At 55.4% G+C, this 26,418-nt stretch overlaps 9 protein-coding genes across 9 annotated transcripts; 6 read left to right on the forward strand and 3 right to left on the reverse strand.

Moving 5' to 3' along the window:
* Positions 1-1,423: 1,423 nt before the first annotated feature.
* Positions 1,424-4,048, forward strand: BO86DRAFT_411163 (uncharacterized protein; the record flags this gene model as incomplete). The annotated part of the gene is made up of 2 exons (XM_025674559.1): positions 1,424-2,053; positions 3,923-4,048. The coding sequence occupies 2 exons, from the start codon at positions 1,424-1,426 to the stop codon at positions 4,046-4,048; spliced, it is 756 nt and encodes a 251-aa protein (XP_025525858.1).
* BO86DRAFT_390590 (OPI10 family protein) lies at positions 4,025-4,972 on the forward strand. Its single transcript, XM_025672430.1, has one exon. It carries the CDS (start codon positions 4,209-4,211, stop codon positions 4,842-4,844), a length of 636 nt encoding a protein of 211 aa, XP_025525859.1. The 5' UTR covers positions 4,025-4,208; the 3' UTR covers positions 4,845-4,972.
* A 113-nt stretch (positions 4,973-5,085) lies between these two features.
* BO86DRAFT_365650 (type 1 glutamine amidotransferase) lies at positions 5,086-6,331 on the reverse strand. The gene is made up of 2 exons (XM_025670064.1): positions 5,528-6,331; positions 5,086-5,438 (listed from the first exon to the last, which is right to left on the reverse strand). Exons 1-2 carry the CDS (start codon positions 6,194-6,196, stop codon positions 5,145-5,147), a joined length of 963 nt encoding a protein of 320 aa, XP_025525860.1. The 5' UTR covers positions 6,197-6,331; the 3' UTR covers positions 5,086-5,144.
* A 1,638-nt stretch (positions 6,332-7,969) lies between these two features.
* Positions 7,970-9,701, forward strand: BO86DRAFT_434131 (FAD-binding oxidoreductase; the record flags this gene model as incomplete). Its single annotated transcript, XM_025675883.1, has 4 exons — positions 7,970-8,056; positions 8,124-9,065; positions 9,116-9,323; positions 9,415-9,701. 4 exons carry the CDS (start codon positions 7,970-7,972, stop codon positions 9,699-9,701), a joined length of 1,524 nt encoding a protein of 507 aa, XP_025525861.1.
* Positions 9,702-10,996: 1,295 nt separating this feature from the next.
* Positions 10,997-13,201, forward strand: BO86DRAFT_135131 (putative MFS multidrug transporter). Its single transcript, XM_025666134.1, has 2 exons — positions 10,997-12,977; positions 13,034-13,201. Exons 1-2 carry the CDS (start codon positions 11,258-11,260, stop codon positions 13,150-13,152), a joined length of 1,839 nt encoding a protein of 612 aa, XP_025525862.1. The 5' UTR covers positions 10,997-11,257; the 3' UTR covers positions 13,153-13,201.
* A 353-nt stretch (positions 13,202-13,554) lies between these two features.
* Positions 13,555-16,440, forward strand: BO86DRAFT_342235 (Zn(II)2Cys6 transcription factor). Its single transcript, XM_025669107.1, has 5 exons — positions 13,555-13,588; positions 13,667-14,825; positions 14,877-15,583; positions 15,636-15,800; positions 15,859-16,440. Exons 2-5 carry the CDS (start codon positions 13,986-13,988, stop codon positions 16,253-16,255), a joined length of 2,109 nt encoding a protein of 702 aa, XP_025525863.1. The 5' UTR covers positions 13,555-13,588; positions 13,667-13,985; the 3' UTR covers positions 16,256-16,440.
* A 1,380-nt stretch (positions 16,441-17,820) lies between these two features.
* On the reverse strand, positions 17,821-20,768 carry dbp7 (putative ATP-dependent RNA helicase; the record flags this gene model as incomplete). Its single annotated transcript, XM_025675200.1, has 2 exons — positions 17,821-18,103; positions 18,433-20,768. 2 exons carry the CDS (start codon positions 20,766-20,768, stop codon positions 17,821-17,823), a joined length of 2,619 nt encoding a protein of 872 aa, XP_025525864.1.
* A 378-nt stretch (positions 20,769-21,146) lies between these two features.
* BO86DRAFT_390596 (pantoate--beta-alanine ligase PAN6) lies at positions 21,147-22,715 on the reverse strand. Its single transcript, XM_025672431.1, has 2 exons — positions 22,410-22,715; positions 21,147-22,332 (listed from the first exon to the last, which is right to left on the reverse strand). The coding sequence occupies exon 2, from the start codon at positions 22,295-22,297 to the stop codon at positions 21,230-21,232; it is 1,068 nt and encodes a 355-aa protein (XP_025525865.1). The 5' UTR covers positions 22,298-22,332; positions 22,410-22,715; the 3' UTR covers positions 21,147-21,229.
* A 252-nt stretch (positions 22,716-22,967) lies between these two features.
* Positions 22,968-26,397, forward strand: BO86DRAFT_411171 (lysophospholipid acyltransferase family protein). Its single transcript, XM_025674560.1, has 7 exons — positions 22,968-23,767; positions 23,817-24,035; positions 24,098-24,353; positions 24,403-25,081; positions 25,130-25,444; positions 25,520-25,773; positions 25,918-26,397. The coding sequence occupies exons 1-7, from the start codon at positions 23,215-23,217 to the stop codon at positions 26,087-26,089; spliced, it is 2,448 nt and encodes an 815-aa protein (XP_025525866.1). The 5' UTR covers positions 22,968-23,214; the 3' UTR covers positions 26,090-26,397.
* The last annotated feature ends 21 nt before the right edge of the window (positions 26,398-26,418 follow it).

Genomic DNA, 26,418 nt, shown 5'->3' on the forward strand with positions numbered 1-26,418 from the left:
GATAGATGGTTTTTGCTGAACTAGGGAATGGATATAATTCGTACCATGAGCCATATTTGGGTTGCGCAAAGTTCTTCCGAGATCTAGATTTCGCTTGTGCAATGGCCATGCTTGTGAGCAAGCCTTGGAATTGCAACGCTTCTGACAAGAAAAAACGCGCAGTCTGAACTAGCTGCCCATTATACCTGATGACTAGGGGCATGCCACCCGCGTTCGGGGGCATATTCTGTATTGCCGTAGATGGGCTCATACAGATTGTCCGCTCTGCTTAATGTTTCAAGTCTTATATTGGAAAAGATGAAGCTACTAGACCTGAGCAGGCTTCATGTTTGAGAAATCTAGCGAGCTTCCAGTAATCCGTAGCCGACACAAAGGAGGAAAATATGGGACGAAGGTTTTCAACCGTCCTTGACTCATACCTAGGTAGTTCGTGACTCCAGCATGCAATTGATCATGAAGCGTCTCCTAAGGTCTCTCACGAATACGACCCTTTCCTACTACGGATCTATCTATAAATGGCTCTTCTCAGCCGCGTATTGCGGCCCATTCTCGATCCGCAGGTGAAGGTACCCTGGATATACTAGTTATGGGTGCTCTTGGTCTTTTGGTTCTCCTCGACTTTGCGGATGAGCGCTCAGAAAATGTCCTCGTTCTCGAGTCTAGCATCCAATTCAAAGCTGGTTTGAGTGGCCGCCGACATGATTTACCTTCTACCGCTAACAAAATATAGACAGCTCGGAGGGGAGGATGGACAGTGCATTCGGTTCCGATTTCCCCAGAGTAGCTCTGTGGGCTATGGCTGCGTGTCAATCAGGGTCTTCCTTCGCTGGACGTGACATCGCGTGTACAGTACATAGTAAGTTCGTTGCTAACTACCAATAAGCTAACAGCGGAAACAGTCCCTGGCTGAGACTTCAGCTGGTCCAGCAAATTGGCGCCATCCCATTTCGAACTATTGAGGCGCTAAAAGCGACGCTACATTGTAACAACCTTGGGGCATCCCCACCCTAACGTCTTCCGAAGGGTCTCAACTGGTGGGTATCAATTTATCTATTTCTTTCGAGTGGAATACCAGGATCACTGCTGACCGACGGTGCCTGGCTTGCTTAGTGCTTCCTGGGCACTCGGCTTCTGACTAAGGCTTTGGGGAGCTGCTCCGGCTGGATGCCTATACTGTACGAAACATTACAGCAGAAGTGGACGGTCTCCTCCAAATCCCTGAACTGAGAAACAAGCGACCCGATCTATATATAATATTACCGAGGGGTCACGATTACTACTCTATACGGTACTTGGAAACCAGGTGCAGGTATGTTTACCTTCAGCCCTTCTTTACCCATTCATCTGACATATGGATACCATAGATTCCCAGCGGTTCCGAACTCTTCGATCAATCGCTTACCGAAACATGAGGCTGAGCAATATGCAGGGGCTTGTCCCCTTCACCCTCACCTTCCTCTCAATCCTCTGCCAACAAACCATGGGCCGCTTATTCCCCATCAACGTGGACCGTCTCCCTTTCGTCGGGCGACGAACAGCAATAGACGACCCACAGGACAGGGTCTACTCATGCCTCACAGGCCCAGCCCGATCGACGACCGAACGCACTCGCTTCGGCACCCTCGGGTGCACAGTCTACGGCTACCCCTCCACTGGCGGCGTTCTCATCAAAGAAGCCGACCTCCTCGACATGCTTTTCCTGTCGCTCCCGCGCTCTCATGTCTCGCAGCGCTCGCCCAGTGCCGAGGAAGAAGACCGGTTCTGTAAGCTTCTGCGCCGGACGGGTGCGACGTTCTGGCCGAGCCAGCAGGATTGGTTCGACGTACAGATGGGCTTGAGGGAGATGACGGAGGAAGAGGAGAAGGTGATTGTGTACGGTTGGCCAGCGGATGGAGTGGGGGTGTGGGTGTTGCGGTTCGCGAGTGCCAACGAACTGCCCGACGACTTTGGGAGAATGAGTTTGGTGATGAATATGGAGGAGAAGATACGGATTATGAAGGAGTATGGCGCTACGTTTGTTGAGGATGTCTCGCAGGTGGAGGAACTCAACATGGTTTGAGGTTCTTCTTGTTCGTGGAATGGGTACGGTGCAGAGGGATGCATGGGGGTTTTGTTCTTTCTACCTTTTTCTTCAAAAAGTGAGATTTGAAATGAGATCTTGTAGATCAAGTGGTTTTGTGGGAGGAGATGAGATAGCTGCATCACTGCTTCTGGACTTCGTGGACAGTTTGTCACACCATCAGGAGTTGGATCATGGCGTCTGGGTTCGAGGAAGGATCGCGCTCGTATAATAGATTCTGTGTACTGTAGTTGTGCCTAGTTAGATCCACAGTCTTATCTGCTTATACTTGTAAACTCTAGGCCAACACACGGAAGGCTGATCGACCTTCATTAGTGTTCGGAGCAACGGTACTGAATTTCACCTATATTGTTCCCGGCCAAGTCTATTTGGCGAGAGGAGTCATGTGGCATACGAATCATCTGTCTGCCAATCATGCAGGGCCTATGTCGAGAGGCAGTGGAGAGGACCAGTGTAGAAGTGATCTGACAACCTCCTACCTGCCCGTATGCTAGCTTAGGACTGCGCTGCGCTACCGTCTGAAACGCCGCGTCTCTTGGCATCAAACTTCAGATAGTGAGAGGCTCTGATCGTTCTTCAGGCGTCACCCTGTTTATGAGAGACCCTCGTTCTTTGAATACTTCACCGAGCCCCTCCACTGCCGACCGAGACGTCGCATCAAGGATCACATAACTGCCAAATGTCAGTGTGAATAGTAGTCCCGCCAAATCAGCCGTCTCCATACGCCTGCTGAGCGACCTGTTCGTCATTCATTCTGCTTTTTGATTTTTTTTTCCTGCCACTATTCCAGCGGGAAAGCGAGCCCGTAGAGGGCCGTAACATGATGGGGCCATGCCCCTTTGGTTCTCGCTTCGTTGTGCGTATGGGGGCTTGTTCGGTATGCCTATGATTGATCGCTCACCTAGCAACAGGGTCATCGTATGTCGCCGAGTGAAAGCTTTTGGTGGATATAATTGTGTTAGCGAGTCAGGCAAGAGGATCGTCACCAGGAGGGACATGGAGGATCCTGGCTAAGACATTGCCCAGACATATTCGCGGGCCCTAGTTTGTCTATCTGAGGTTCAGTATTGGGATACTGCTCATCCGGAGCAGGTTGAGCATTGAGATTGGAAGATGATCTAAGTCGCGTTTTACTCGTTCGGAGTGGGCAGGGGTTATCGAGTTGTGATTGCGATATTCTAAAAGAATAACTCAAAAAGAGGAAGCAGAGAGATGGTAAGACAGATGGCAAGACAGATGGCGGGAAACAACTTGAAAAGAAGGCTTGGGACTAAGGAGCATTGGATAAATGCAATATTGGGAAAGGTAAAGGCAAGAGCAGGATACTAGCGGTACGTGTCACAATTTCATAGTTACCACTCCTGCTCAATGCCCGCCGTGCTGGCGCCTCGCCCGCGGGCTGATCAACATACCTACCTGGATGATCAGGAATTCAGGCCTAATGAAGAACCCCACGAAAGCTCAGCGCCGCAGTGGCTCGCGAAGTCGTTCTTTCTGCGGTGATGAATGGAGTTGACCGTTTCATTGACCCGTTGGCTGCGTTATTGCCTGGAGGCATTGGGTCCACCGCTGCAGCAGGGCATGGAAATAGGTACCTGTGTCCCTAGCACTAGTACGGAGTAACTAATTTGCAAAGCGCTGGCTTTGCAACTTTGCTATGAGGACCTGAGCAAAGGTGACGAACGCTGATTGGCTGAAATTCTGTTCAAAATGACCCGACCTTGAATGCAGTGCTCCATCCGACTGTGATTCCTTTAGAAGTACGATTCGTTGTAATGAGGATCCACAGTAGTAGCTAAGAACCAGTGAAGCGGGGGAGGGAAGCTGAAGGCTGGATGGCAGATGGAAAACAAACGAACCCTTATCGATAAGGGCAAACGGCTCGATTTCGTCACTGCCGCCAAGCTTCTCTGCGATTCCATCATGGAACGCGCCAGGAAATTCTTCGTATACTGCTGCACCACCTGAGCTCTAACTCCAGCACTTGATAAATTATGCATTGAACCACCCCTCGAACTGCTGTCTTAGTACGGCTTGTACACTTACATCACAATCTCTGTCTCAGCAAATCTTACATGTCTCTGTCCCTCCAATCCGCAACCACCTGACACCTCTCCTTCTAGTCGCCATGTTTTCCGTCATCATCCCCGGCCGACCCTGCCTGACGGACATCGTCGCCGTCGACGGCCAACCCAACGGCCAACCCACCAAATTCGCCTTCACCTTCCCGCAGACGCCCGCCTTCGACGAGCTGGTCGTCTTCTTCCTCCCCGGTACCGTGCTACCCCCGGACACCGCCGCCGCCCTCTACCTCCAATTCCCGGAATCGACCGCCGCTGCCCCGCAGTTCCGCTTCATCGGCGCCTTAGCCAACGAACGGCCCTCCGCCGTCTTCAAAGTCCACCCGCCTTCCCCGGAAACGGCGTCCTCGCTGTCGTCCGCGATGGTCACGCTGGGGATCTCGATCGAGCCCGTGCAGGCCGTCGCGCCGCAGCTCGCCGCGCTGGAGGCAGAAGGGAACAACAACAACCCGGGGTCATCGATGGCGCTGACGACCGCCGCGCGACCCCCGATCAGCACGAAGGTCCTGGCACAGCGGATCATCGGGAATGCGTTCAATTTCCTGGCCAGCTTTGCCTCGTCGGATAAGGGCCAGGATGTGGTGCCGCTGAAGAGCTTTCAGGATTGGTGGAAGAAGTTTGAGAGAAGGGTGGATATGGATCCGTCGTTTTTGGAGCGGGAGGATCCCACGGCGACGGGGTGAGCAGCACAGCATTGGGGTGGGGGTTTGTGGACTTCCGACAACGGGAATGAATCTTAGGGGCATTTGCGCGCGGGTTGAGGGGGTTTTGTGTATGCGCTTGATACCACGCTTTGTGTGTTGCAATGATACCATTTTACCTGTTTTTTTTTCAGGGTTGAAAACTCAATAGGAAGCATTTCGGCTATTTTGAGTCGGTCTATAGAAACTGTCTATTGGATCTATGTATCGCAGGTCCACCACGCCCGCATTCGAGTCTAAATAGGGCGGAGCGTCAATCTAACCGGCTAAGTCGAGGTATAACTATCTAGACTCAAGCACGAGCTTCAAAAAAGCCACCGTGATCGCCACCCCATCATGCGGTAGTCCCGCCCGGCTGGACGCATCCTGCGACATCTCCGGCGAGAACAGCCCACTCGCCGTGCGCAGCGTGATCAGTTCGTCCATGATATCCTCCCGGAACTCCGGGTGGCCCTGCACCGTGATCAGTTTCCGCGGCACATACATGCCCTGCACCGCGCACCGCGGCGAGGCGCCCAGCGAGATCACTTCGGATGGATATCCGTAGGCGATGTCTTGATGCATTTGGTGGATGCGCTAGTAGTCCACATTAGTAAAATATGAACTAAACCCACCCTGTGGGGGTGGAATATTGGGGATTGACGCGCAAAAGGCTTCAAACTTACCAATTTCTCCTTGCCGAAGAGCTCCCGCCCCTGCTCGGAGAGATCCACCTCGCAGACGGCCAACTCCCAGCCCTGCGGGTTCCGGCCAACCTTGACCCCCAGGGCGCGGGCGAGGATCTGGTGCCCGAAGCAGATGGCGAAGATCTTGATGCGCTTGTCTTCGTAGGCCTTCCGCGTGAAGTCTACTAGCTTGAGGATCCAGGGGTGGTCGGCGAAGGAGTCGTGTTCTGTGGATGGGTAAATGCCGGGGTTTGAGTGTGAGTCATCTGGATTTTTGCAAAGGCCGGGAGGGGTTGTTGTTGTAAGGTGCATGGTGCATGTTTGTCCCGTGTAGGATATAAATGCAGGGCAGGGGGCGCAGTATGCGAGAACAAAAAGTCCGGGTGAAAAGCAAGGCAGGCAAGGCAGGCAATGCAGAAGAAACTCACTTGAGCCACTCAGAACGAGAGCATCTACATCGTCCAGGTTGGGATACTCCTGGGCCGTCACGACGTCCCAGCCGGTAATGTCTAGCCCGGTCTCGGGGCCCAGTCGGTCGGGCTGGCCGAGTGCGGCGGCGCTCTCATGCAGTAACTTCGCGAAGACCCCGCGGTAGCCCCCGTACTTGGTGTTTACTTTGTCGACGGGGGTGTCGCATTCTAGGATGGCGATGCGGAGTGGTGGGTGCATTGTTGATGGGATTGATGGAGTAGTTCGATGGTCTGAAGATTGCAAGATGCAGTACTGGCGATGAAATGAGTTTGAAGCACAGTCTGAAAGAAGAGTGTCTGGGATGAATCGAGTGAAGATTGAACGCTGATATAGTTATCGGGGAAGTAGATGATTGCGGGGTGTTCTATGGAGACGAAGCAGTCTACCGAATCCGCCACCGCCTAGCTGTTCTGGCCGCGGATAAGCTTCCCCTACGGAAGGATATTTCCCCTCCCCTCTTATCAGTGTGGGGCCTTGGTCTCCTCTATACTGACGAAAATGATATCGCATACAGCTTCTGATTCTGAGTTGGATCATGACGGTAAATACCTCACAAGTAGAACTATACACGAAGACTGCACGAACCCGGAGAAACCATAACTTGGGTTTCGCAAAGGCTAGTACTCCAAGCCAAGCACGTGACCCCCAACAGTGCTCTGTGGCGCAATGGACTGCACCTCAAAGAAAAAGCAGCATATTGCCCCTCACAATGCCATATTCGTCCTTGTCAACTGTTGTGAAGAGTCAAAGAGTTAGTTTTTTTGCTGTAGGATGAAGACGAGTTATCTGCCCTATCTATATTTGCTGTATATCCTTGTTGACATGTCGTTCACTAGAACCCCTTATGCCTGCTTGGTGACTAACATGCGGACAAGCCACTGGAGGGTATGCATTGCAACTAATTCTATCGATGGCGCAACCCCCACAGTGGTCAGCAAGGTTGTATTATGGAGATCTTGAAAGGTAACACAGAGATCGTCATCGGAACATTTGCGGCACATGAGTTTCTGGGCAGGGGGACGTCCAACAATAGGCGTCTCTCGCAGTCTATGTACATGACAGAAACACCTAAAGCTTCAGAGTTTATCTTGCTACATGAGACCGGGCTGATAGTCTGTTGAGTATGCGCTGTTTGTGCGATGCTCTAATGATGATTTCACATCATAAGCTTGAACGTAGACAGAACACTACAGTCCAGCACTGTCCAGGGCTTGATCTCAATCCTCTTGTATGACCCGAGTGCCCATATTATACTCTCGGACAGAGGTTGACCGATCTGCTGTAGCAAGGGTCTCCCTGCATCGGTACGTGAGTGAGGGCCAATCTCAGATTCAATGTGAGATATTTTTTGTAGAGGTAAAGCGTAAATACAAGCTGACCCAGACACACAGTACAGTACAGTCAAATCATGCACCCTACTCCGATATATCAATACTAGCTGACTGAACCACGGTCAACTCGTTGATATCGGAATTGGGGGGTCTGGGATGTGGGCTGTAATACCCACAGTTCCTCGCATTCCATTGTCCAGAAAGATTAAAGCTGAGGTCTAGGCATGGTATTCTGAAACGCTAATGGTCTGTTGACGGAAATCCGTAGGACTCCATCATAAGTCTAGGGATTACGGTTCGCAATATACTGGGCTACAGATGTCCTGTTAGTCTGATTTTAAATTGTTTTGGTACATAGCTAGCAAATGTTCCGGATGCTCTGGTTATTTCTTGGCCCTATCAGTCCCTCTTTGGTTGCACGATAGCCTAGGATGAACTATACGGCCTAGGCTCTCTCATGCCTTCCCTTATTCAAGGCTGGTATTCCTGCTTCCCCATTCTCACAAATCCCTATACCTACAGTTGACATACACGTCAGCTCCCACATTATCTAACTTCAATGCCTTGACAACTCATTTTACAACAAACATACGGCAGGAGAACATCACTGAGGCCGATTGAATATCGGTTCCACTGGAAAATGAACATCCTAATTATCGGAGCTGTTTTTCTCAGCACCCTACTCAGATCTTGTCTTGCACAATCTGCTCGCAACCCCGATCTCTGTGTATGTCTTCGCAACCATCTTACCAAGCTGATAGCTCAACTCATTAACTGCTTCGGCTACCCTATAGTGTGCAGCTCTCAACACCAGCACAATTGGCAGCAGAGTAGCCTTCCCCGGTAGTGTTGCATACGAACAGTCCCTCTCTTCCTACTACTCCCTCAACGCCCGGCTACATCCCACCTGCATTGTTCAACCTCTTTCAGCACAGGATGTTTCCGTCGCTGTTCGAACACTGGCTACGTCGACTGCGGCACCGTGTTTGTTCGCCGTTCGCAGTGGCGGCCACACGCCAACCGCTGGCGCGGCCAACATCGAGCCCGGAGTTACTATTGATCTCTCGCTCATGAATCGTACTACATATGACCCAAGTACAGGCACGGCTTCAATTCAAACCGGAGTCCACTGGGGTTCAGTGTACGACACTTTGCTGAAAAGTAACGTTACGATTGCGGGTGGCCGTGTAGCGCCCATCGGAGTCGGGGGCTTCCTGACCGGCGGGGGGCTTTCGTTCTACAATGCGCGTGTTGGTCTCAGCTGTGACAATGTTCAAGGCTTTGAGGTGGTCATGGCGAGCAGCGAGATTGTCTATGCCAATCGGAACTCACATCCCGACCTTTTCAAGGCCCTGAAGGGGGGCTCCAATAACTTTGATATTGTGACCACGTTTGACATGGCAACCTTGCCTGCGGCAGATCTGTGGGGTGGCCTTCTTGTGTACAATATCTCCAACACTCCGGAGTATATCTCTGCAGCGACAGATTTCACCGATAAAATCCCCACCGACCCTCATGGTGCGTGGTATGGCATCTTCAACTACAATGGCACAATGGATCGGACTGATATTGTTGCTATGTTGGCTTATAGAAGACCCGTGATGCGGCCTGCGGTATTTCAGAAATTCTATCAGATTCCTAATATCACGGATACAACTCGGATATCGACGATTGTGGACCAGACCAGATATGCTTATATACCTTACCGGGGAGGCTCCTCTATTCCCACAGGCACTGTCATCAAAGCTCAGCCGTTAACCCATATCTACCTAGCATCGACGGCCAGACTAGCACCTATCTTAACAGAGCCGACATCATTCATCAAGCCGTCCAAGTCTTCTTCAAGCAAATCCGCAGAGCAAAATCTCGAGCCCGAAGTAAGGATTTTGGCATTATCTTAGTAGTGCAACCCTGGGTTCCTCTTTTCTGGAAGGAGAGCGAGGCGCGAGGAGGGAACGTGCTTGGTTTGGAACGATTCAATAAAAATATGCTCAGTGAGTTATACTGCCTTCTTCCTCCCATCATCCATTTTCGCTCCTGTCATACCATGTTGCGCATCCTGATCGTGCATTCACGAATGCAAAGATATCATCATCAGTTACTCATGGAGCGACGAGGCGGATGACAACCTGTTCCATCATCTCGCTGAATCCGGCCGGGCAAAGCTAGACACATGCGCTTGGCTGACCGGTGCATATAATGAGTACATCTACCTGAACTATGCTGGAGGCGCCCAGGACCCTCTTCGTGGGTATGGACCGGATAATGTGAGATTCATGCAAGAGGTCGCCAGGAAGTATGATCCCGAGGGAGTATTTCAGCATCAGGTCCCGGGCGGCTTCAAGCCCTCCCGAACTCACGGGTTTGATTGATTGGGGGTCCCTGGGGTTAGAAATTACTCAAAGGGGTCGAGTGTCGCGTGACCATTATATGGCGGGCGCGGGAGGGCGCTCTTGAGAACAGCTTGTATAGACCGAGAGTTGCATACATGCACTTGATTACCTACAGCTGCAACGATAGCACTTGTGATTCGCCTCTGTGTCGTAATTTGTACCTCTGCGACCGCTAAAGCATGAAACCACTTATTATACATGGTCTACGGGCCAATACCATTTATCTGTAAGTTGTTCACCTAAATTTGAAAAGATTGAGAAAAGAATTCAAGCTTGCGCTGCAGGTGAAAACTTAAACATCTCATGGAACAAGCTGGCTGATATGCAGGTCGCCCAGAGCAGCGGAGTTGGGGTTTTGCTTTTGTTGCTGTGCTACAATGAGGTTCATGCAGGCGGGATTTTCCCAGCAACATGAGTTAGGCATTTGCCCGTGTGCGCGTCACACGCCGGATCGAGCTTTGAGCTCTTTTTCTATATATTCATATTGCAAGGTTGCCCCAGATTGATCGGATATATTAAGCTGATACTGAGCATTATAACATGGCTGATTCGTGTAAGCGGTTACCCTGAGAAACAGATGGGAAGGGGTAATTGGACCTTGACAAAGCTACACCTTGCACAGCTGGACCTCACTCAGCAGCAGAATGGGCGCGTGTTGACCCAGCGATCCTTGAGGTTCAGACTTCTGATTCTATGAGAGATGAGAGCCGAGATAACCAGGCTCAAAACTAAAAGTACCGGCAATGGCAGCGGAGCCCCAGCGACTAAGCCCAACCCGGGTTAACGCGCGATGCAACATCTGGGTCGGATGACTCCATCTCCAACAAATCATACTTCAGTTGCATCGACCGACATCGGGTCTCACCTATGACCATGCATCTAACTCACTGCATACTACACTCGGCACATTATTGCACACTGCATCCTGTCTGCACGAGGCATTTAATGCTCTACCACCGGATATCCTGATTATAGCAAAGACACTGCTAACCACTAACCCGGTAGGTAGGTGAGCTGCAACTTGCAAGGCCAAAAAAATTCGATCCAGCGGCAGCTGGTGGAGCTCTTCCGAGGCCCCCTTCCTTTTCCCCTCTTTTTCTTGTCCGAGATTGAGGTTGGAGGCCGAGTCATAGTCATTAGACTAGACTATCTCGACTATCGACCGAGTATTCCTCCGTATGCAGTCATATTTGTGGGCTAGAGCGCTTCCACCCGTCGACTCACTCAGCCTTCACCACCCGCCCCGTGCACTACGATGGATCCCACCTGCGCCGTGCATCCTTAGCTTCTTTTCTCTCCCCCCCACCCGCTAGAAATCTCTCTCCTTCTATAAATCTCATTGTTATCGGACCCTATGATTCAAGACTGCTTTGCAACCCTTGTCTGGCTGCCGTTTCTCGTTTTTTTCTTTGCACAAAAAAAGTTTTCTTCTGGGCTGTTTCTGCTTCCATGAAAAGTTTTCAGCTATCTCGTTTTTGAAAGTTCTTTGGGCATAAAAGATTAGATTCATATACACACACCGTCTCCTGGTGATCATGACTGTCTCCCGTGTGGCCTCTGATGCCACTGAGTCAACACCACTTTTGAATGGCTCACCATCTCAGCCAATTTACACACACAGGCACCATGCTGGAAACAATGTGGCTGATTCGAACTTATTATCTTCTTCCTTCACCGCCGAAGACAGCTCCGCCTTTCTCGGCCTGACCAGAGTCACCTCAATCCCCCAAGGGCCTGATATTGAGCCTACACTAGAAACAATTCCTCCAGCTCCCGAAGATGATGTCAAAAACAACGATGATCCGGAAGCGGGTCAGAGACAAGAAGCTGATGATTATGCCTCTCGCTTCATCAACGTGTCTCCCATGCGATTCTGGCTTATCTTCGGTGGAGTGATGATGGGGTACACTATCGGATTCTTCGATTCCACCCTGATGGCGTCCAGCCACCCGGTCATCACGTCACACTTCCATGCCTCGAACTCGGCATCATGGCTCTCGACGGCGTTCCTGTTGACATCCACGGCTTTTCTACCGCTATTTGGCCGCATCTCCGACACCGTGGGTAGGAAGCCTGTCTACCTCTTTGCCATCGCGGTCTTCTTCGTCACCACGGCGTGGTGTGCGGCGGCCCAGAGTATGTTGAGTTTCATCGCCGCTCGGGCGTTCTGCGGCATGGGCGCCGGTGGCGTCTTCTCGATGGGAATGATCCTGTCTAGTGATCTGGTTCGCCTGGAGTACCGAGGAGTCTACCAGTCTTACGTCAATCTCTGCCTTGGTCTGGGAGGCTTCCTCGGCCTTGCGTTCGGCGGTTATTTATGTGACCAAGTAGGCTGGAGAGGTGCATTCTTGGTACAACTACCCTTCATCTTTATCTACTTCATTGTAGCCGCCTGGACGGTGCCTGCCGATCTGGGCAGGAAACGAGCCAAGACGGAACGTCTGACTTTTATGGGCTTGCTCAAGAACATTGACCTTGTGGGCTCATTGCTCTTGGTGCTCGCGGTCACGGCGCTCATTATGGGACTCAACCTCGGCGGCAATATCTTCAGCTGGACTCACCCTATTGTCGTCACCTCGCTGGTATCTTTCGTGGTTTTCGCGGTTTTGTTTGTCCGCTATGAACGTACTGTGGAGCGGGGAGTCATGCCGATTACGCTGCTGCTGAAGGAGCCGCGTGCGAGTCTCATTTTCGGGAACTTCTTCGGCGCAATCTCGGTCAATACCATGGTCTTCAACGCTCCCCTCTACTTCCAGGCCGTCAAGCTGGCCTCGCCGACAGACTCCGGTCTCAGGCTACTTGCTTCTACGCTTGCAGTGACGACTTCTAGTGTAGCGACCGGGTTCCTGATCACCCGGACCAAGCGACTAAAGCCGACGGTGATGATTGGCGACATTTGTATGCTTATCGGAGGTATAGCGGCCACCACCATGGGAGTTGGGACTCCAGATGTGATTGCCATGTTGTGCGTGGCCTTGACGAGTCTGGGACAGGGGTTCGCGTTCCCTTCGCTGATGGTTTCGGTGCTCGCAACCTCCGAGCAAGAGGACCAGGCCGTGGCTACGACGACTCTAGGGTTGTGGCGCAATCTCGGATCTGTCATGGGCGTGGCAACCAGCAGCTGGATCTTTCAGAACAGTCTGCTGTATGAGCTCGACGAAAGGGTTACTGGCACCAACAAGGCCGACATCATTTTACTTGTGCGCAAGTCCGTGCAGGCTATCGCCAAGCTGGACCCCCTCAGTCAACACCAAGGTAGGTCGATTGACGTCTAACACTGATTGTCGGACAGACTACTGACTTTTCTGCAGTGATCGGGGCATATGCCGCCGCACTTCGTGTGACGTTCTTCTCCGCTGCTGTGTGGGCTGCACTGATGCTTCTCCTTCATCTTCGCGTGCGCTTGCCCAGGCTAGGAAGCAAGGCATAAGCGATCCATCGAGACTCCAGCCTGTCTGGTCGGTGTGGGGAAGTAGTGTGCGAGGACAGGTCCTTTGCTGATGACTAACGAGTAGATGCAGCCGTTAACTACTGCTGGCCGTGACTGCAAAGTCCAACATATTCTGGGATCATATCAATATATGAGTGATTCTGGAAGGTGATATACCCATTAAAAAGCATGTTGCATATCAAATAGGCACTAGAAAATCGCGAATGTTGTTTTAGAGATCGAAATGTAGTTTGTGTTTGTTTGATCCGGATTTCCGCAGTTGCACCGGAGTGTTTGCACTAGACCATTTGGGGTTAGCTCTCCATGCCACAAGCAGACCGACTTCCCCCGCAAATCTTTCGAGATCGCCGGCCGGCTTCCCTTTCATCCATTTATCCAGACATCCAGAGACGCTGTGAGCTGCATTTCATTTGATGTTCGTACTCGTCCAACCTGTCGAGTGTTGCTTCAGACTTTATGTTTTATCCCTGCAAGCTGACATTTGTTCATCTAGATTAGTATCCACCACACGGTTTCCGAGCCTCACCTCAGCGGCTGATGCACATGCATCCAACTTCCAGGGCTCGATCATTTGTGAATCTTCTCTCTACAGCACACTGTCGCCGGTTGCCCCGTCCTTCCCTCCAAGCTACCGCTGCCACATGTGAATCTGGTGCGCGGATTAGGAATAGCCTTCACGGCGGCCGTCGATATTGTCACCATGCAGAGTCACCGTCTTTGGGGCTGAATTCGGGGCTTGTAGATGATCGCATCGGGACACACTGAACTACCTCCAGCCTAATACGGGCATCACTCTATAAAGCTGGCCTGCTATGGCCTCCACCGTCGACGATCATGTCTTGCCGACACTGGACCTCGACATCGTGCTGGACCTGACGGATCCTGGGGCGGTTGCGGACATTCCCGACCTAGAGTTGGACGACCAGAGCCCCTTCCTAGCGGCCGAAGTCACCACGCAAGGGACGACTCCGACCCCCTCCGACGAAGGCGGGGTCTCGACCCCGAATAGCGCTTCGGTGAACACACCACGCACATCAGCTAGCCGCGGCCGACGGAAGGGCAAGGTTGCGACAAAACCGCGGCGAGTCCGGACTGGCTGTCTGACCTGTCGAGAACGGCATCTGAAGTGCGACGAGGCCTTGCATCAATGTCAGAACTGCCGCAAGTCGGGCAGAATCTGCAGGCGTGGCATCCGCTTGAATTTTATCGATACCCAGACCGCGACACCGCCGCACTGCGTGGTCCGTCTCCCGGGGAAAGGGATTACTTTTCGCGATGAGTCTCGGATCATCGCGTCGGAATACGTGGGCGGATTTGAGAGGTACCCTCCGCTTGTTGCCGAGGATGCAGAGCCTCACGGCATGGCGGGGTCGTTGAACTCGCACACGCCCGCCACGGCGAAGGATGGCTATATGCAAGGGTTCGGGAATGCTCAGTCCGACAATATTGGCGCGGCACTCAGCGGCCTTGCTCATTCGGCCTCGTTGTTTCCAGACCCAAGTACCTCGTATGCCCCCTTTCGGTCGACACGGCATGGCCATATCAACTCGACCAACCATACGTGTCTCAACAACCCAGAGGAGGTTTTTCTGCTGCAAGTGTTTGTGGAAGAGGTTGGGCTGTGGATGGACGCCATGGATGCGGTAAAGCATGTGAGTTTGGGTAATGTGGTGTTTGCTCTGGCACGTAGCTGACCCCGCCAGTTTACCCAGGTATTACCATTTCATGCGTTAGAGGAGCCGATGCTCTTCAAGGCTATTTTGGCCTGTGGTGCGCGACATCTGTGCCATGTGAACTCATCTTACGGAGAGCAGAAGGCCGCACTCTTTCATGACGAAGCTTCCCAGTATCTTCTACGGTCCCTGCAGGACCCGGATCGCGACTCAGCTTTGTGTGCCACAACCGCCATTCTTCTGAATATCTACGAGCTGATGTCGGGTCGACCGATCCAGGGCATGAGCCATATCGCCGGAGCCCGGGCCTTGATCAAGGAATGCAATTGGGATGCGAAGACCCCTGGACTCGGGGGCGCGTGTTTCTGGTTGAACGTTAGCATGGAACTGATCAGCTGTCTGCACTTCAACTGGGCGCTCTCTTGGAACCCGGATTCCTGGGGTGTTGATTTGGAGTTTGACCAGGCCCAGCCGAGTGTGGCAGGCAACGAAGAAGCCTGGACCCACAAGATGGTATTCATCTGTGCCAAGGTCGCGAACTTCCGGTCGTCAATGGGCCAGGATCAGGGCGTGGACGAGTCACTCAGTGACGCACGGGTGAGCCAGCGATACCAGGAGTGGTGTACGTATAACGAATGGTGCGATCAATGGGTTCGGGCTGTGCCACGGTCTATGATGCCGGTCGGCTATCTTCATTCCTGGCAGACGAACTCCAAGTCCGTCTTTCCGGAGATATGGTGAGTGTCTGTTTTGACCCCTATGTTTCGTGTTCCAGACTGACTCGAGAAGGCTCGTCAAACGCTCTACAATCGTGGCTCAACTGCTATACCACACCACTCGCATTCTGCTGACGAAAACGAACCCCCTCGAGTCCGAGTTCAGCGCGGAAATGCAGACCGTTCAGCAGGGCCATGCGCGAGACATCTGCGGGATTGTCGCCCACTCGAAGGATCGGTGAGTTGATTTGATGAGTGCATCATTGTCCAAATCCACAAGCTAATCTATTCTGCAGGGGCGTAGCGAGCCTATCCATCCGATTCCTGGCCATCGCCGCCGGATGTCTCGTGACGCGCGAGGCGCAGCACGAGGTCTTCGAGATTCTGGATAATATCATCAAGGAGACGGGGTGGCGGACGGAGAGCGTCAAGAACGAGCTGCAGGCGGCGTGGGGCTGGAGCAGCCACCACGGCCCGCCCATGGCGACGTCGGAGGAGATCGTGGCCATGTTTGGGACCGGCAGCGACCATCAGGCCCTGCGGCCGAACCACCTTCCGGCGCCGGAGTCGAAGATCGTGGGGGCGGTCAACCCGCTGATGGCGTCGGCGGATTTCTCGATGGAGAATCATCCGTACCAGGATCATTATGTTGCGCCGCATCGCGCGTTGGGGGGGTTTTCGTTTGGGTTGTAGATTAGGGTGGTTTGGATGTAGTTTAGGGGTGATTAGGCGTTTAATGGGGGGGGTTGGGCGTGATATCCAGCAAGCGTGGACTTTTGATGCTTTAGAGTGTACAGTAGCAGCATATTCTAGGCTTTGGCTAGATTAGACATTTCCTATGGTCGAGCCCTTCAGTATATTCGAGCTTCGCAGATAATAAACATAGGAGCTACTAAATCAGGGTGACTTTGTCTCAATTGTATTAGAACGATATAGAAATTGAACAGCTCCGTACTGTACAGTCCATCAATCTCGGAAACGCCAAGACCGCCCGCCAACCACCACGGATCCGCTTCCACCATTGCAAATCACTGCATGAACCCAACCAACACCAACTTACATACTCCGTCATATAATATTACATTCAACCTACACCTATTCAGATAACCCACTCAACCTCATCACTCACTCACTCACTCATCCCCCACGCCCAATCCCCAATCAATCACCAAAAGAAATAGAAATTAATCCAATGACAACACCAACCAAACCCCCCGCAACACCCACCTACATCCTCCGCGGCCACGCCGCCCAGATCCACAGCCTGCACCTCTACCACCACAACCTGCGGCTCCTGTCCGGCGACGCCGACGGCTGGATCGCCGTCTGGGATCTGGTCTCCAAGCGCGCCGTGGCCGTGTGGAAGGCGCACGACGGCGCCGTGCTGGGGGTGCATGCCCGCTTTCGAGGAAGTGCTGGGAGTGGGAGTGGTGGGAGCACGGAGGTTTATACGTTTGTTTGCCCTCCTTTCCCTGCGTTTTCTTTCTTGGCTTTGTGTAGAAGGGTTCTGATGTGTGTGGCTTGTACTGATGGAAGGCAGGCATGGTCGTGACCATAAGCTGCGGGTGTGGCGGTTCAGCGGTGTTGAGGAAGGGTATTTGCGGCGGGCGTTGCCGGTGGACTTTGGGGGTGCTGCTGGTGGTGCTGCTGGCCCTGCTGCGGGGAATCTGGGAGGAGAGGGAGGAGAGGGAGGTGCGGGGAGGCAGCCGTGGTTGGTGCATTCGTTGCCCGTGAACGCGTTGAATTTCTGTGCGTTTGCGTGGGTGGATCTCTCGCCGCTGTCGCTGTCTGTGTCTTTGGATGGAGATGGGGGCGAAAGACGGCAGGCTGAGGGTGAGGGTGCAGTGTCCGAGCCTAAGCCTGAGCCTGAGCCTGAGCCTCCATCCCAGGACAACTCCACTTCCACTTCCACTTCCACCCCCACCTCCACTTCCACATCCCCAGTACTAATCGCCGTCCCCAACGCCCTCAACTCCGGCGCCATCGACCTATTCCACCTGCCCACCGAGCGCCGCGTCTGCACCATCCCTGCGGACGGGGAGGTCAAGACCGGGATGGTGATGGCTTTGCATCTGTTCCTTCGCCCCGCGGAGCGGGACCTCCACGTCGCGGCTGCGTATGAAGACGGCAGCGTCATGGTGTTCCGGTCTCCCATCTCCTTCCAGAGTCTGGCTCCGCAGCGGCAGCAGCAGGGCAGTGCACCAGGCGCCTGCAAATGGGAGAAGCTGTACGCCAGCCGCGCGCACGACCAGCCGGTTCTATCGATTGATGCGGCCCCGTCGGGCGAGTGGGTTTTCTCTTCGGCGGCGGATGCGAAGGTCGTTATGCATCCTTTCGTCCGGAGAGCTGGGGCTGGGAGGGAGCAGCCGCCCGCCAAGGTGGTGAATACGCGGCATGCCGGGCAGCAGGGGTTGAGGGTCCGGTCCGATGGGCGGATTCTTGCGACGGCCGGGTGGGATTCCAGGGTCCGGGTTTATTCGTGTAAGACGCTGAAGGAGGTGGCGGTTTTGAAGTGGCATAAGGAGGGGTGTTATGCTGTTGCTTTTGCAGGGGTTGGAAGTGGGGGTCGGGGGGATGGGGCTGGGGTTGTGGGGGAAGGTGAAGGGGAAGGTGGAGGTGAAGGTGAGCGTACGCTTACGGATACTCAAGGCAAAGGAGGCCTCTCGGCTGTCCATCAGCGACTACGCAATCAGAAAGTCCAGAGTACCCACTGGCTGGCTGCTGGGTCCAAGGATGGGAAGATCTCGTTGTGGGATATCTATTGAATTGGTCTGCATCCATCCATCGATGTCGATTATTTACATGCTCTTGCTTTTGGTCTTGCCCTTCTGTGTGATGAAAAAGGTGATGTAGGTTAAGCAAGATTGAACTCGTTGGCCCCCGCCATGTGCTCCTTCATCTTGGCTCTCATCTTCTGCGCCGCCAGAGACACATCCGCGGCGCCCCGATCCCCATCGTCCTCGCCGGCCTTGCGCTTCTTCCCGCCCACCGTGCTGCGCGCCGCCTTGAAATCCTTCTTGGCGTCGCCGCTGCTCTGCCGCAGGCCCGGCACGTTAATCTTGCTGGGTCGGTCGCGCAGCGCGAAGCTCTTGGCCAGATGACCCAGGTGCAGCTCCTTGATGTTGAACATGTGGCGCTCGCTGGCAATGTGCGTCGCGTAGGCGCGGATGTGCGACTGGTACGCCCGCCGCGCCATCTCCAGGTACTGCGGGTTGTCGACCGCCCAGCGCTCGACGTCCATCTGCCAGTCGGTCGTCTTGACCTCCCAGTCCTTGCTCTGCGCCTGCACATTCCCACCAAACCCGCGCTTCAGGATGTCGTCCGCGTTCATCCGCGTCAGCGCCTTGCCACCGTCGCGATACCCGCGCTTCAGGATGTCGACGTAGTTCTCCTCGCAGCCGGGCATCAGGAAGAGCAGCGCCCGGCCGTCGCGGCCCAGACGCGCCGTGCGCCCAATGCGGTGCAGGTGGTCCTCCGCGCTGAAGGCCGGGTCGTACTCAACCACCAGGTCCACGTTCGGCAGATCGAGACCGCGCGACGCCACGTCTGTGCAGATCAGCACCGAGGCCTCCTTGCTGCGCGCGAACGCGCCCAGCGTCGCCGTGCGAACGTGCTGCGGCAGCGAGCCGTGCAGGCGGTGCAGCATAACGGGGTTGGAGGGGTTGGAGAACGCGGTGGCTCGGGCGACGGTGCCGTGCTCGTTGGGTTTGGTCGTTGGCTTCTTTTCGTTGTCGGATTCTTCATCCTCACTTGAGCTGTCGTCGCTATCGTCGCTGTCCTCCGACTCCTTCTTCTCCTCGTCTTCCTCCTTGAGCTTGCGCGTGAACAGCTCGTAGTGGAAATCCACCGAGTCCGCACACGACACGAAGACGATCGCCTTCATCACGGAGCCCTTGCGCATGAACGTCCGCTTCAGGAACGCGGTCAGCGAGACCAGCCGCAGCTTGGCCGCGACGATCGCGTAGGACTGCTTCAGCTGCGCGGGGACGCGGAACGCCTCGTCCTCGTCCTTCTGCTTGATAGCATCAGGGTCCTCGTCGGCGGGATCCGCCTGCACGTGGATCGCGTCCTTCAGACTGATCTCGCCCAGCTTCTGCACGTTCATCTTCAGCGTCGCGGAACACAGGATCGTCGTGCGCTTGGCCGGCACCCCGGGGATGCGACAGGGCCGCTGCCGGGCGTCCAGCTTCTGGATGATGCCCTGCAGCTCCTTCTCGAAGCCCAACTCCATCAACCGATCGCCCTCGTCCAGCACCAGCCACCGCACATTACTCACGTCCAGCGCCTGCGTGTTCTCCAAATGATCCGCCAACCGACCAGGCGTCGCCACGAGGATGTTCAGCCCTTTGCGCAGCCGCGCCTTCTCAGACTTCTTCTTCTCGCCACCGATCACCGTCCCGGCCACGAGCCAGTGCGCGCACCGCAGCAAGCCCTCCAACACGACGGCGATCTGCTTGCACAGCTCGCGCGTGGGCGCCAGCACAATGGCAAACAGTCCGCTGTCGCGATGCACGACCGACGCATCCCCGCCGGCAGCCCCAATCGCCACGCCCTCCTTCCCGCCCGCCGACGCTTTCGAGATACTCATCAACCGCTGCACCAACGGCAGCAAATACGCCATCGTCTTCCCGGACCCCGTCTCCGCCTGAATAAACGCATCGCTCTCCTCCTTGAGCAGCTGCGAGATCGACGCCTTCTGAATCGCCGTCGGCGCCTTCACCCCCAACTTCGTCAACAAATGCGCCGCCAAACTCTCCGACAACCCCAGATTCGTAAACGTATCCAGCCCATCGATCAGCGGCGCGTTCGTCGGCTTCGCCTCCTCCACCTCCCCGGCATCTTCCCTCTCATCCTCCGCATTTTGCGGGAGGGGATTCTTCGTGAACAGCGAGGAGACGAACGGCCGCGCCGCCGGGTTTTGATTCGGTTTGTGGTTGTTTGGGCCGGAAGTGTTGGTGTTGTTGTTGTTGTTGTCGTCCGTCCGTTGACGCTTCACCGGCCGCGCGGATACGGCCATGCGATTCGGGTTCTTGCTCGTGTGCTCCGGCTTGGGCGCGTTCGGGTCGCGCGGCGTCTTCCGGTTCGCCGCGATCTTGCGCGCGCTGAGTCGGTCCCGCCATGTGCCGCCTTTGACTTTGGTGGTGGTGGGGTTCAGCACAGTATCGCCTCCTAGGGTGAAGTTTAGGAGGAGGCCGTCGTCGGCCATTTTTTTTTGGGAGGGGGAGGTGGGTGTTGTTGTTGGTGATGGGGTAAGGGTGCTTTTGGCTGATGAAGGGAGTTGAGTTGGTGGTGGTGGTGGTGGTGGTGTTGGTGTTGAGTTTTCTTCTTGATGGTGGTTGTTTGTTCCAGACCGTGGATTTTCTCTCTGCGGCGGTCGGGCGGGTTGCGGAGGGGAACAGCAGAGGAAGCTTTGCGGATGGGAAATTTTCTCGGGCCGAGTCTCCTTCCGAGCCCTCTCCATGTGCCCTATTTTCCTTTCCGGGTATGCACTTATTTCAGAGCGTTTCGGGGGAGGGGGTGGGGCGTTCGATTGTGTATTTGATTTATGGATTCGAGTACAGGGTCTGAATTTAGTCTAGTTTACCTCGTATAAAATATCTTTTCTTCTGATGTTGGGTATATGTACTACGGTACGGTGCTAGAACCTGCCCCGAAGCAAGCAAGCAGCTACGCCCGCGGCGCAAAGATCAGGTTATCGATCAGTCGCACGGGCACCTTGCCCTCGCCCAACCCGCAGTCCTCGCCGGGGACAGTCTCCTCCAGCGGCGCCATCTTGATCGCGCCACTCAGAATGGCCCCCTTCGCGGGGTCCACGACCTCCAGCTCCTCCAGGGTGTCCGGATCCGCCAGCGAGATGTAGTCGACCTCGAACCGCGCGCGCTGCGTCGGGGCCAGCGCCTCCTGCTCTGCTCGCACCTGCTGCGTGACCGCCTCCGCGGCGTCCAGAATCGCCCTGCGCTGCACTGTTCGGCCTGCTGCATACCGCTCCTCCGCCGCCTTCAGCGCGCGATACAGCACCAACCCCACCGCGCGCCGCCGCGCCCCGAGGTACACGTTCCGGGAGCTCATCGCCAGCCCGTCGGCCTCGCGCACCGTCGCCCCGATCTTGATCTCCGTGTCCACGTGGAAATCCTTGACCATGCGCCGGATCACGACCGTCTGCTGGATGTCCTTCTGCCCGAAGTACGCCCGCTCCGCGCCCACGATGTTGAACAGCTTCATGCACACGGTCGCCACGCCGCGGAAGAAGACGGGCCGCGACGCCCCCTCCAGCCTCCGGGCGATGGGCGTGATCGTCACGAAGGAGCCGTCGCCGTCGATTTCCGAGGACGGCGGGACCGTTGGGTACATGACCTGCGCGGTGGGGGCGAGGATCGCGGTGATGCGGCCTTGCGGCGGGGAGGTGGTGGTGTCTTGGTTCGTGGTGGCCTGGCCCAGCTCCGCGTTCAGCGCCTCCAGCTTGGCGACGTCGCTGTCCCACGTGCGCGGGTAGCTGGCCAGGTCCTCGTTCACGCCGAACTGCGTCGGGTTCACGAAGATGCTGACGATCACGTCCGTGTTCTCGGCCGCCGCTTGTCGGATTAATGCCAGGTGGCCCTCGTGCAGCGCGCCCATCGTCGGCACGAGCCCCACCGTGCGGTTGGCGAGGAGGATCTCCCGGCGCAGGGCGCGCAGCGGGGGCACGTCGCGGAAGACTTGGAAGGTGTGTTTTTGGATCGGGGCGGGGGCCGTCATGGTGCTGGCTGTGGGTTTGAGGCGGGATGCGGCGGCTGTTTCGACGGAGTGGTTAGTGTGGGCTGGAGGGGGGAATTGGACAGGAGGAGGGGTGGGAACTGCGTATGCGTACTGGAGAATTGCCGTCGTAAGGTAAACATCGTGTGTTTGGGGGGTTGGGTGAGGAGGGGATCGAGGATTTTCGGAGGGCTGTTTCGGTCTGGCGGATGGGGATGGATGCTTCTTTTCCTGGCCTTTGCGGGTCCCCGCTGTGGAGCTGGTCTGTCTGCTACTGTCTTGGGGTGAAGCTTCACAACGGCCAAGGGGGGGATTGATCTCTGGGGTGTATGGAGAAAATGGCCTGGGTCAGGTCATCTGGGAATGATCGCATGGATGCTCTGCGGTCCATCCCGAACCATGCAGAGGCAAGAGGCGAGAGGCGAAGTAGAGGTACAGTACAAGTAAGAAGGGGATCGTGCTCATGGCTGCTGCGTTGAGCTCATCCTTTGCCGCTGGTTCTCCATTGGGTTTAGTGGCTGTTGGTACAGTACATACAGTACACACAGTACAGTACATACATACATACAGCCACTTTCACGTGAGCACATCCGAGGCACGTTGAGTTACAGAACCGTAAAGCCACTCCGTAACGGTAACTCTGGGGAAATAGCGCGGAGATCGTCCCTTTTCCCTTCTCTTGTTTCTTACTCCAATTCCCTCCCCTCTTCTTGCCTCTCCTCCCTCTCCTCCTCTCAACAGCCTGGAGCTGTCTGATCATGGCTCCAACTCTCTATTCACTTCCTCTCACCTGATCACAGTCCATTGCCCGATGCTTTCATGAACCCTGTTGAGCTTGATCTCCCTCCCTGTCCGACCAACAAACAATCCCCTCGGCGTTCCCGCGAATAGCACCACCACTCCAATCCCATCCCACCACAATGCCCTCCGACACCGACCCCCAAGTCGGCGAATCCGCCCCCGACCTCGAGATCGTCGGCAACAAGCTCACCATCCATCCCAGTGGCGTCACCGGCGGGCCCGAGCCCCAAGATGACCAGATCCCCGAGCGCAACCTCGTCCGCCACATGGCCCGCTTCCGCGAGAACCCCTTCGACTTCCTCCGCGAGGTCAGCCTCTACATGTCCGGCACCGGCTGGCGCGCCTACGACGAGGTCATCGGCCAGCCCATCTTCTACCCGGGCTTCTCCGACCGCATGAAGTCCGGCATCCTCGCCAGCCCGCTGCTGCAGGGGAAAGTCAAGGAGCTGGCCGAGCTGCGCCTGGCGGTTGAGGAGACGGAAGGCCTGCTGGATGTGGTGCCCGGTCCGCCGGACGCGAAGAAGACGCATCGACGGAACGAGATCGAGACGCATCTCAAGGAGGTGGTCGACTCCATGCTGGACAATATGATCTGCAAGATGGAGAGCAAGCGGTTCATTCGCGGGGCCTACTATGTCGCGACGCAGTTGTTGACGCGGGCGTATCACCAGGGTATGTATTGGCCAAACCGGTGGTAGATGAGGTTGCTGATGTCCGGTAGGGATCCATGTATCGAGCGAGGAGGTCCTTCGGTTAAGGTCGGTGGCCGAAGAGGCAGCCCGGAAAAAACGGTCCATCGTCTTCCTGCCCTGCCACAAATCCCATGTCGACTATGTGTCGCTGCAGTTGATCTGTTACCGTCTGGGGATCGGGCTTCCGGTGGTGGTCGCCGGCGACAATCTCAACTTCCCGCTGGTGGGCCCCTTCTTGCAGCATGCAGGTAAGATCACGGCTGCTCGTCGTTGCTGACTTGTGCTCACGGCTGACGGATGGTGGGCGCAGGGGCTATGTGGATCCGTCGGAGTTTTGGGAATGATCCGCTCTATAATACTGTCGTGCAGGCGTATATCGACACGCTGCTGCAGCAGGGGTTTAATTTCGAGTGTTTTATCGAAGGTGGCCGGTCGCGGACAGGGAAGCTGCTGTCGCCCAAGTTTGGAATCCTGAGCTTCATCCTGGATAGTGTCTTGTCGGGTCGGGTGGAGGATACGATCATCTGTCCCGTCAGTACACAATATGACAAGGTCATCGAGACTGAGTATGGCGCCCAGTCCTGGTCCGTGGGTGTTGGCTAATCGCAACTCTAGGTCTTATATCAGCGAGCTGTTGGGTCAGCCGAAGCGAAAGGAGAACCTGGCGGATTTCCTGTCCTCGTCATCCGTCTTGTCATTGAAGCTGGGCCGGGTCGACGTCCGCTTCCATGAACCATGGAGCCTGAAAGAGTTCATCACCCAGCAGTTGACACGACTCCCGGACCAAATCACCGAGATTGGGAGTCAGAAGCTGAGCAATGTCGAGCGAGGCCGCATCTTACGGTCATTAGGGTACCGGGTGCTCTCAGATATCAATAATGTGTCGGTCATGATGCCCACCGCGCTGGTCGGAACGGTGCTTCTCACGTTGCGGGGACGCGGTGTGGGCAAAGGCGAGCTTGTGCGACGCGTCGAATGGCTCTGTGAACGGGTCAAAGCCAAAGGCGGCCGCGTGGCGCACTTCTACAGATTCCCCACCGAAGTGGTTGTCGACCGCGCACTGGAGGTGTTGGGCCCGCAGATTGTGGGCAAGGTGACCGGACTGGTCGAACCGACCTACTATGCGGTGGACCGCTTCCAGCTCTCCTTCTACCGCAACATGACGATCCACCTCTTCATCACCGAAGCCCTGGTCTCAGCGGCGATGTACACGCGCATCAAACAGGGCGGCGGGCCGTCCTACCAGCGCATGTCGTTCCCCGACCTCATGAGCCAGGTCTCTTTCCTCTCGCAGGTGCGTTCTCCCCGCTGCGCATGGAATCTTTCACTGACCCCCCCCCAGCTGTTCCGCGGCGAATTCATCTTCCCGCCCGACGGCCTGACCACCAACCTGGATAAGACCCTCCGGGGCCTGGAGAAGGACAACGTGATCATCGTCAGCCGCGATCCCTCGTCGGGCAAGCCGCTAACCGTCGAGCTTAGCGACGCCGAGCGCCAATGCGGCCGCGAGAACTACGACTTCTACTGCTTCCTGATCTGGCCCTTCATCGAAGCGTCGTGGCTCGGCTCCGTCTCGCTGCTGGGACTGACGCCGCCCTCCGACTTCCCGAAAGACGTGTGGATCGATCTGAGCAAGGCCCAAGACAACGCCCAGCTGGTGAGCCTCCCCCCCCCCTTTTCCCTGCTGCCTTTCTGTCCTCTTCACCACCGAATCAAACTCACGTCCAAAAAGCTCGGTAAAACCCTCTACCACCAAGGCGACCTCTCCTACTTCGAAGCCGTCAACAAGGAAACCCTCAAGAACTCCTACCAACGCTTCGCCGAAGAGGGCATCATCCACATCGCCAAGAGCAAGGAATCCAAGACCTCCTCCGTCCGCCTCGCCCCGGAGTGGACCCCGGAACGCGACCCCGCCACCGGCAAGGTCCTCCCGCGCGGCCGCCTGTGGGATTTCACCGAGTTGATCGCGCAGTCACGCCGTGAGGGGTGAGTTCCACCCCCCCTTCTAATATCCCCTTTTCCCCAAGTCTTTTCCGAAGTAAATCAGGAGTGTGGGTGCGGATTTGCCCCCACCGCTAGCATTCTATCGAAACGAGTAAGCAATACTAATGCCCCCCCCTCTGCGCGCAGAAAAAACCGGCGCGACGGCGCAACGGTCTCCTCGCGCGTCATGCGCATGTCCGACCTCGTGGGCCGGCGGCTGTTCGAGGACGCCACGGCCGGGCCCACGCCCGCCGACGAGGTGGATTTCTCGGTGCAGCAGGTGCGCCGGAAGGCGATTGCGCCGACGGCCAAGCTATGATCTTGCCATCGGCTCAGCTTGCCGTTCACTCTTACTCTTTTCGGGGGTGCGGGTGTGTGGGTGTGTGGGTGAATGGGTCATTGGATGATTGGGTGCGTGGGTGGATGGGTCAGTGGTAGGGATGTGGCGGATGAGGTTTTATACCCCTTTTCTTTTTATCTTCTTTGTTCTTGTTTTGGACTACTGTCGTTCAGGTACACGCATAAAGGAGGGTATAGTTTAGCGGAGTACGGGACAGTGCAATACAGTACAGGATCATTGCATCAATGAGATATCATATCATGTTTGGTGGTGGGTTTCTAGCACGGATGGACGCATTTAACAGCAAG

This window comes from Aspergillus japonicus (assembly GCF_003184785.1).
Source record: "Aspergillus japonicus CBS 114.51 unplaced genomic scaffold BO86scaffold_39, whole genome shotgun sequence".
Classification (NCBI taxonomy): domain Eukaryota; kingdom Fungi; phylum Ascomycota; class Eurotiomycetes; order Eurotiales; family Aspergillaceae; genus Aspergillus; species Aspergillus japonicus.

Bases quoted from the DNA above. Each gene is read 5' to 3' on its own strand.
- BO86DRAFT_365650 (XM_025670064.1), bottom strand. From the start codon at position 6,196: ATGCACCCACCACTCCGCATCGCCATCCTAGAATGCGACACCCCCGTC. The intron at 5,439-5,527 runs GTAAGTTTGAAG...GTGGACTACTAG, and splicing joins TCTTCGGCAAGGAGAAATTG to CGCATCCACCAAATGCATCA.
- BO86DRAFT_135131 (XM_025666134.1), top strand. From the start codon at position 11,258: ATGACTGTCTCCCGTGTGGCCTCTGATGCCACTGAGTCAACACCACTT. The intron at 12,978-13,033 runs GTAGGTCGATTG...ACTTTTCTGCAG, and splicing joins CCCCCTCAGTCAACACCAAG to TGATCGGGGCATATGCCGCC.
- BO86DRAFT_411171 (XM_025674560.1), top strand. From the start codon at position 23,215: ATGCCCTCCGACACCGACCCCCAAGTCGGCGAATCCGCCCCCGACCTC. The intron at 23,768-23,816 runs GTATGTATTGGC...GATGTCCGGTAG, and splicing joins GACGCGGGCGTATCACCAGG to GGATCCATGTATCGAGCGAG. The intron at 25,082-25,129 runs GTGCGTTCTCCC...ACCCCCCCCCAG, and splicing joins AGGTCTCTTTCCTCTCGCAG to CTGTTCCGCGGCGAATTCAT.
- BO86DRAFT_342235 (XM_025669107.1), top strand. From the start codon at position 13,986: ATGGCCTCCACCGTCGACGATCATGTCTTGCCGACACTGGACCTCGAC. The intron at 15,584-15,635 runs GTGAGTGTCTGT...TGACTCGAGAAG, and splicing joins TCCGTCTTTCCGGAGATATG to GCTCGTCAAACGCTCTACAA. The intron at 15,801-15,858 runs GTGAGTTGATTT...TCTATTCTGCAG, and splicing joins GTCGCCCACTCGAAGGATCG to GGGCGTAGCGAGCCTATCCA.
- BO86DRAFT_390590 (XM_025672430.1), top strand. From the start codon at position 4,209: ATGTTTTCCGTCATCATCCCCGGCCGACCCTGCCTGACGGACATCGTC.
- BO86DRAFT_390596 (XM_025672431.1), bottom strand. From the start codon at position 22,297: ATGACGGCCCCCGCCCCGATCCAAAAACACACCTTCCAAGTCTTCCGC.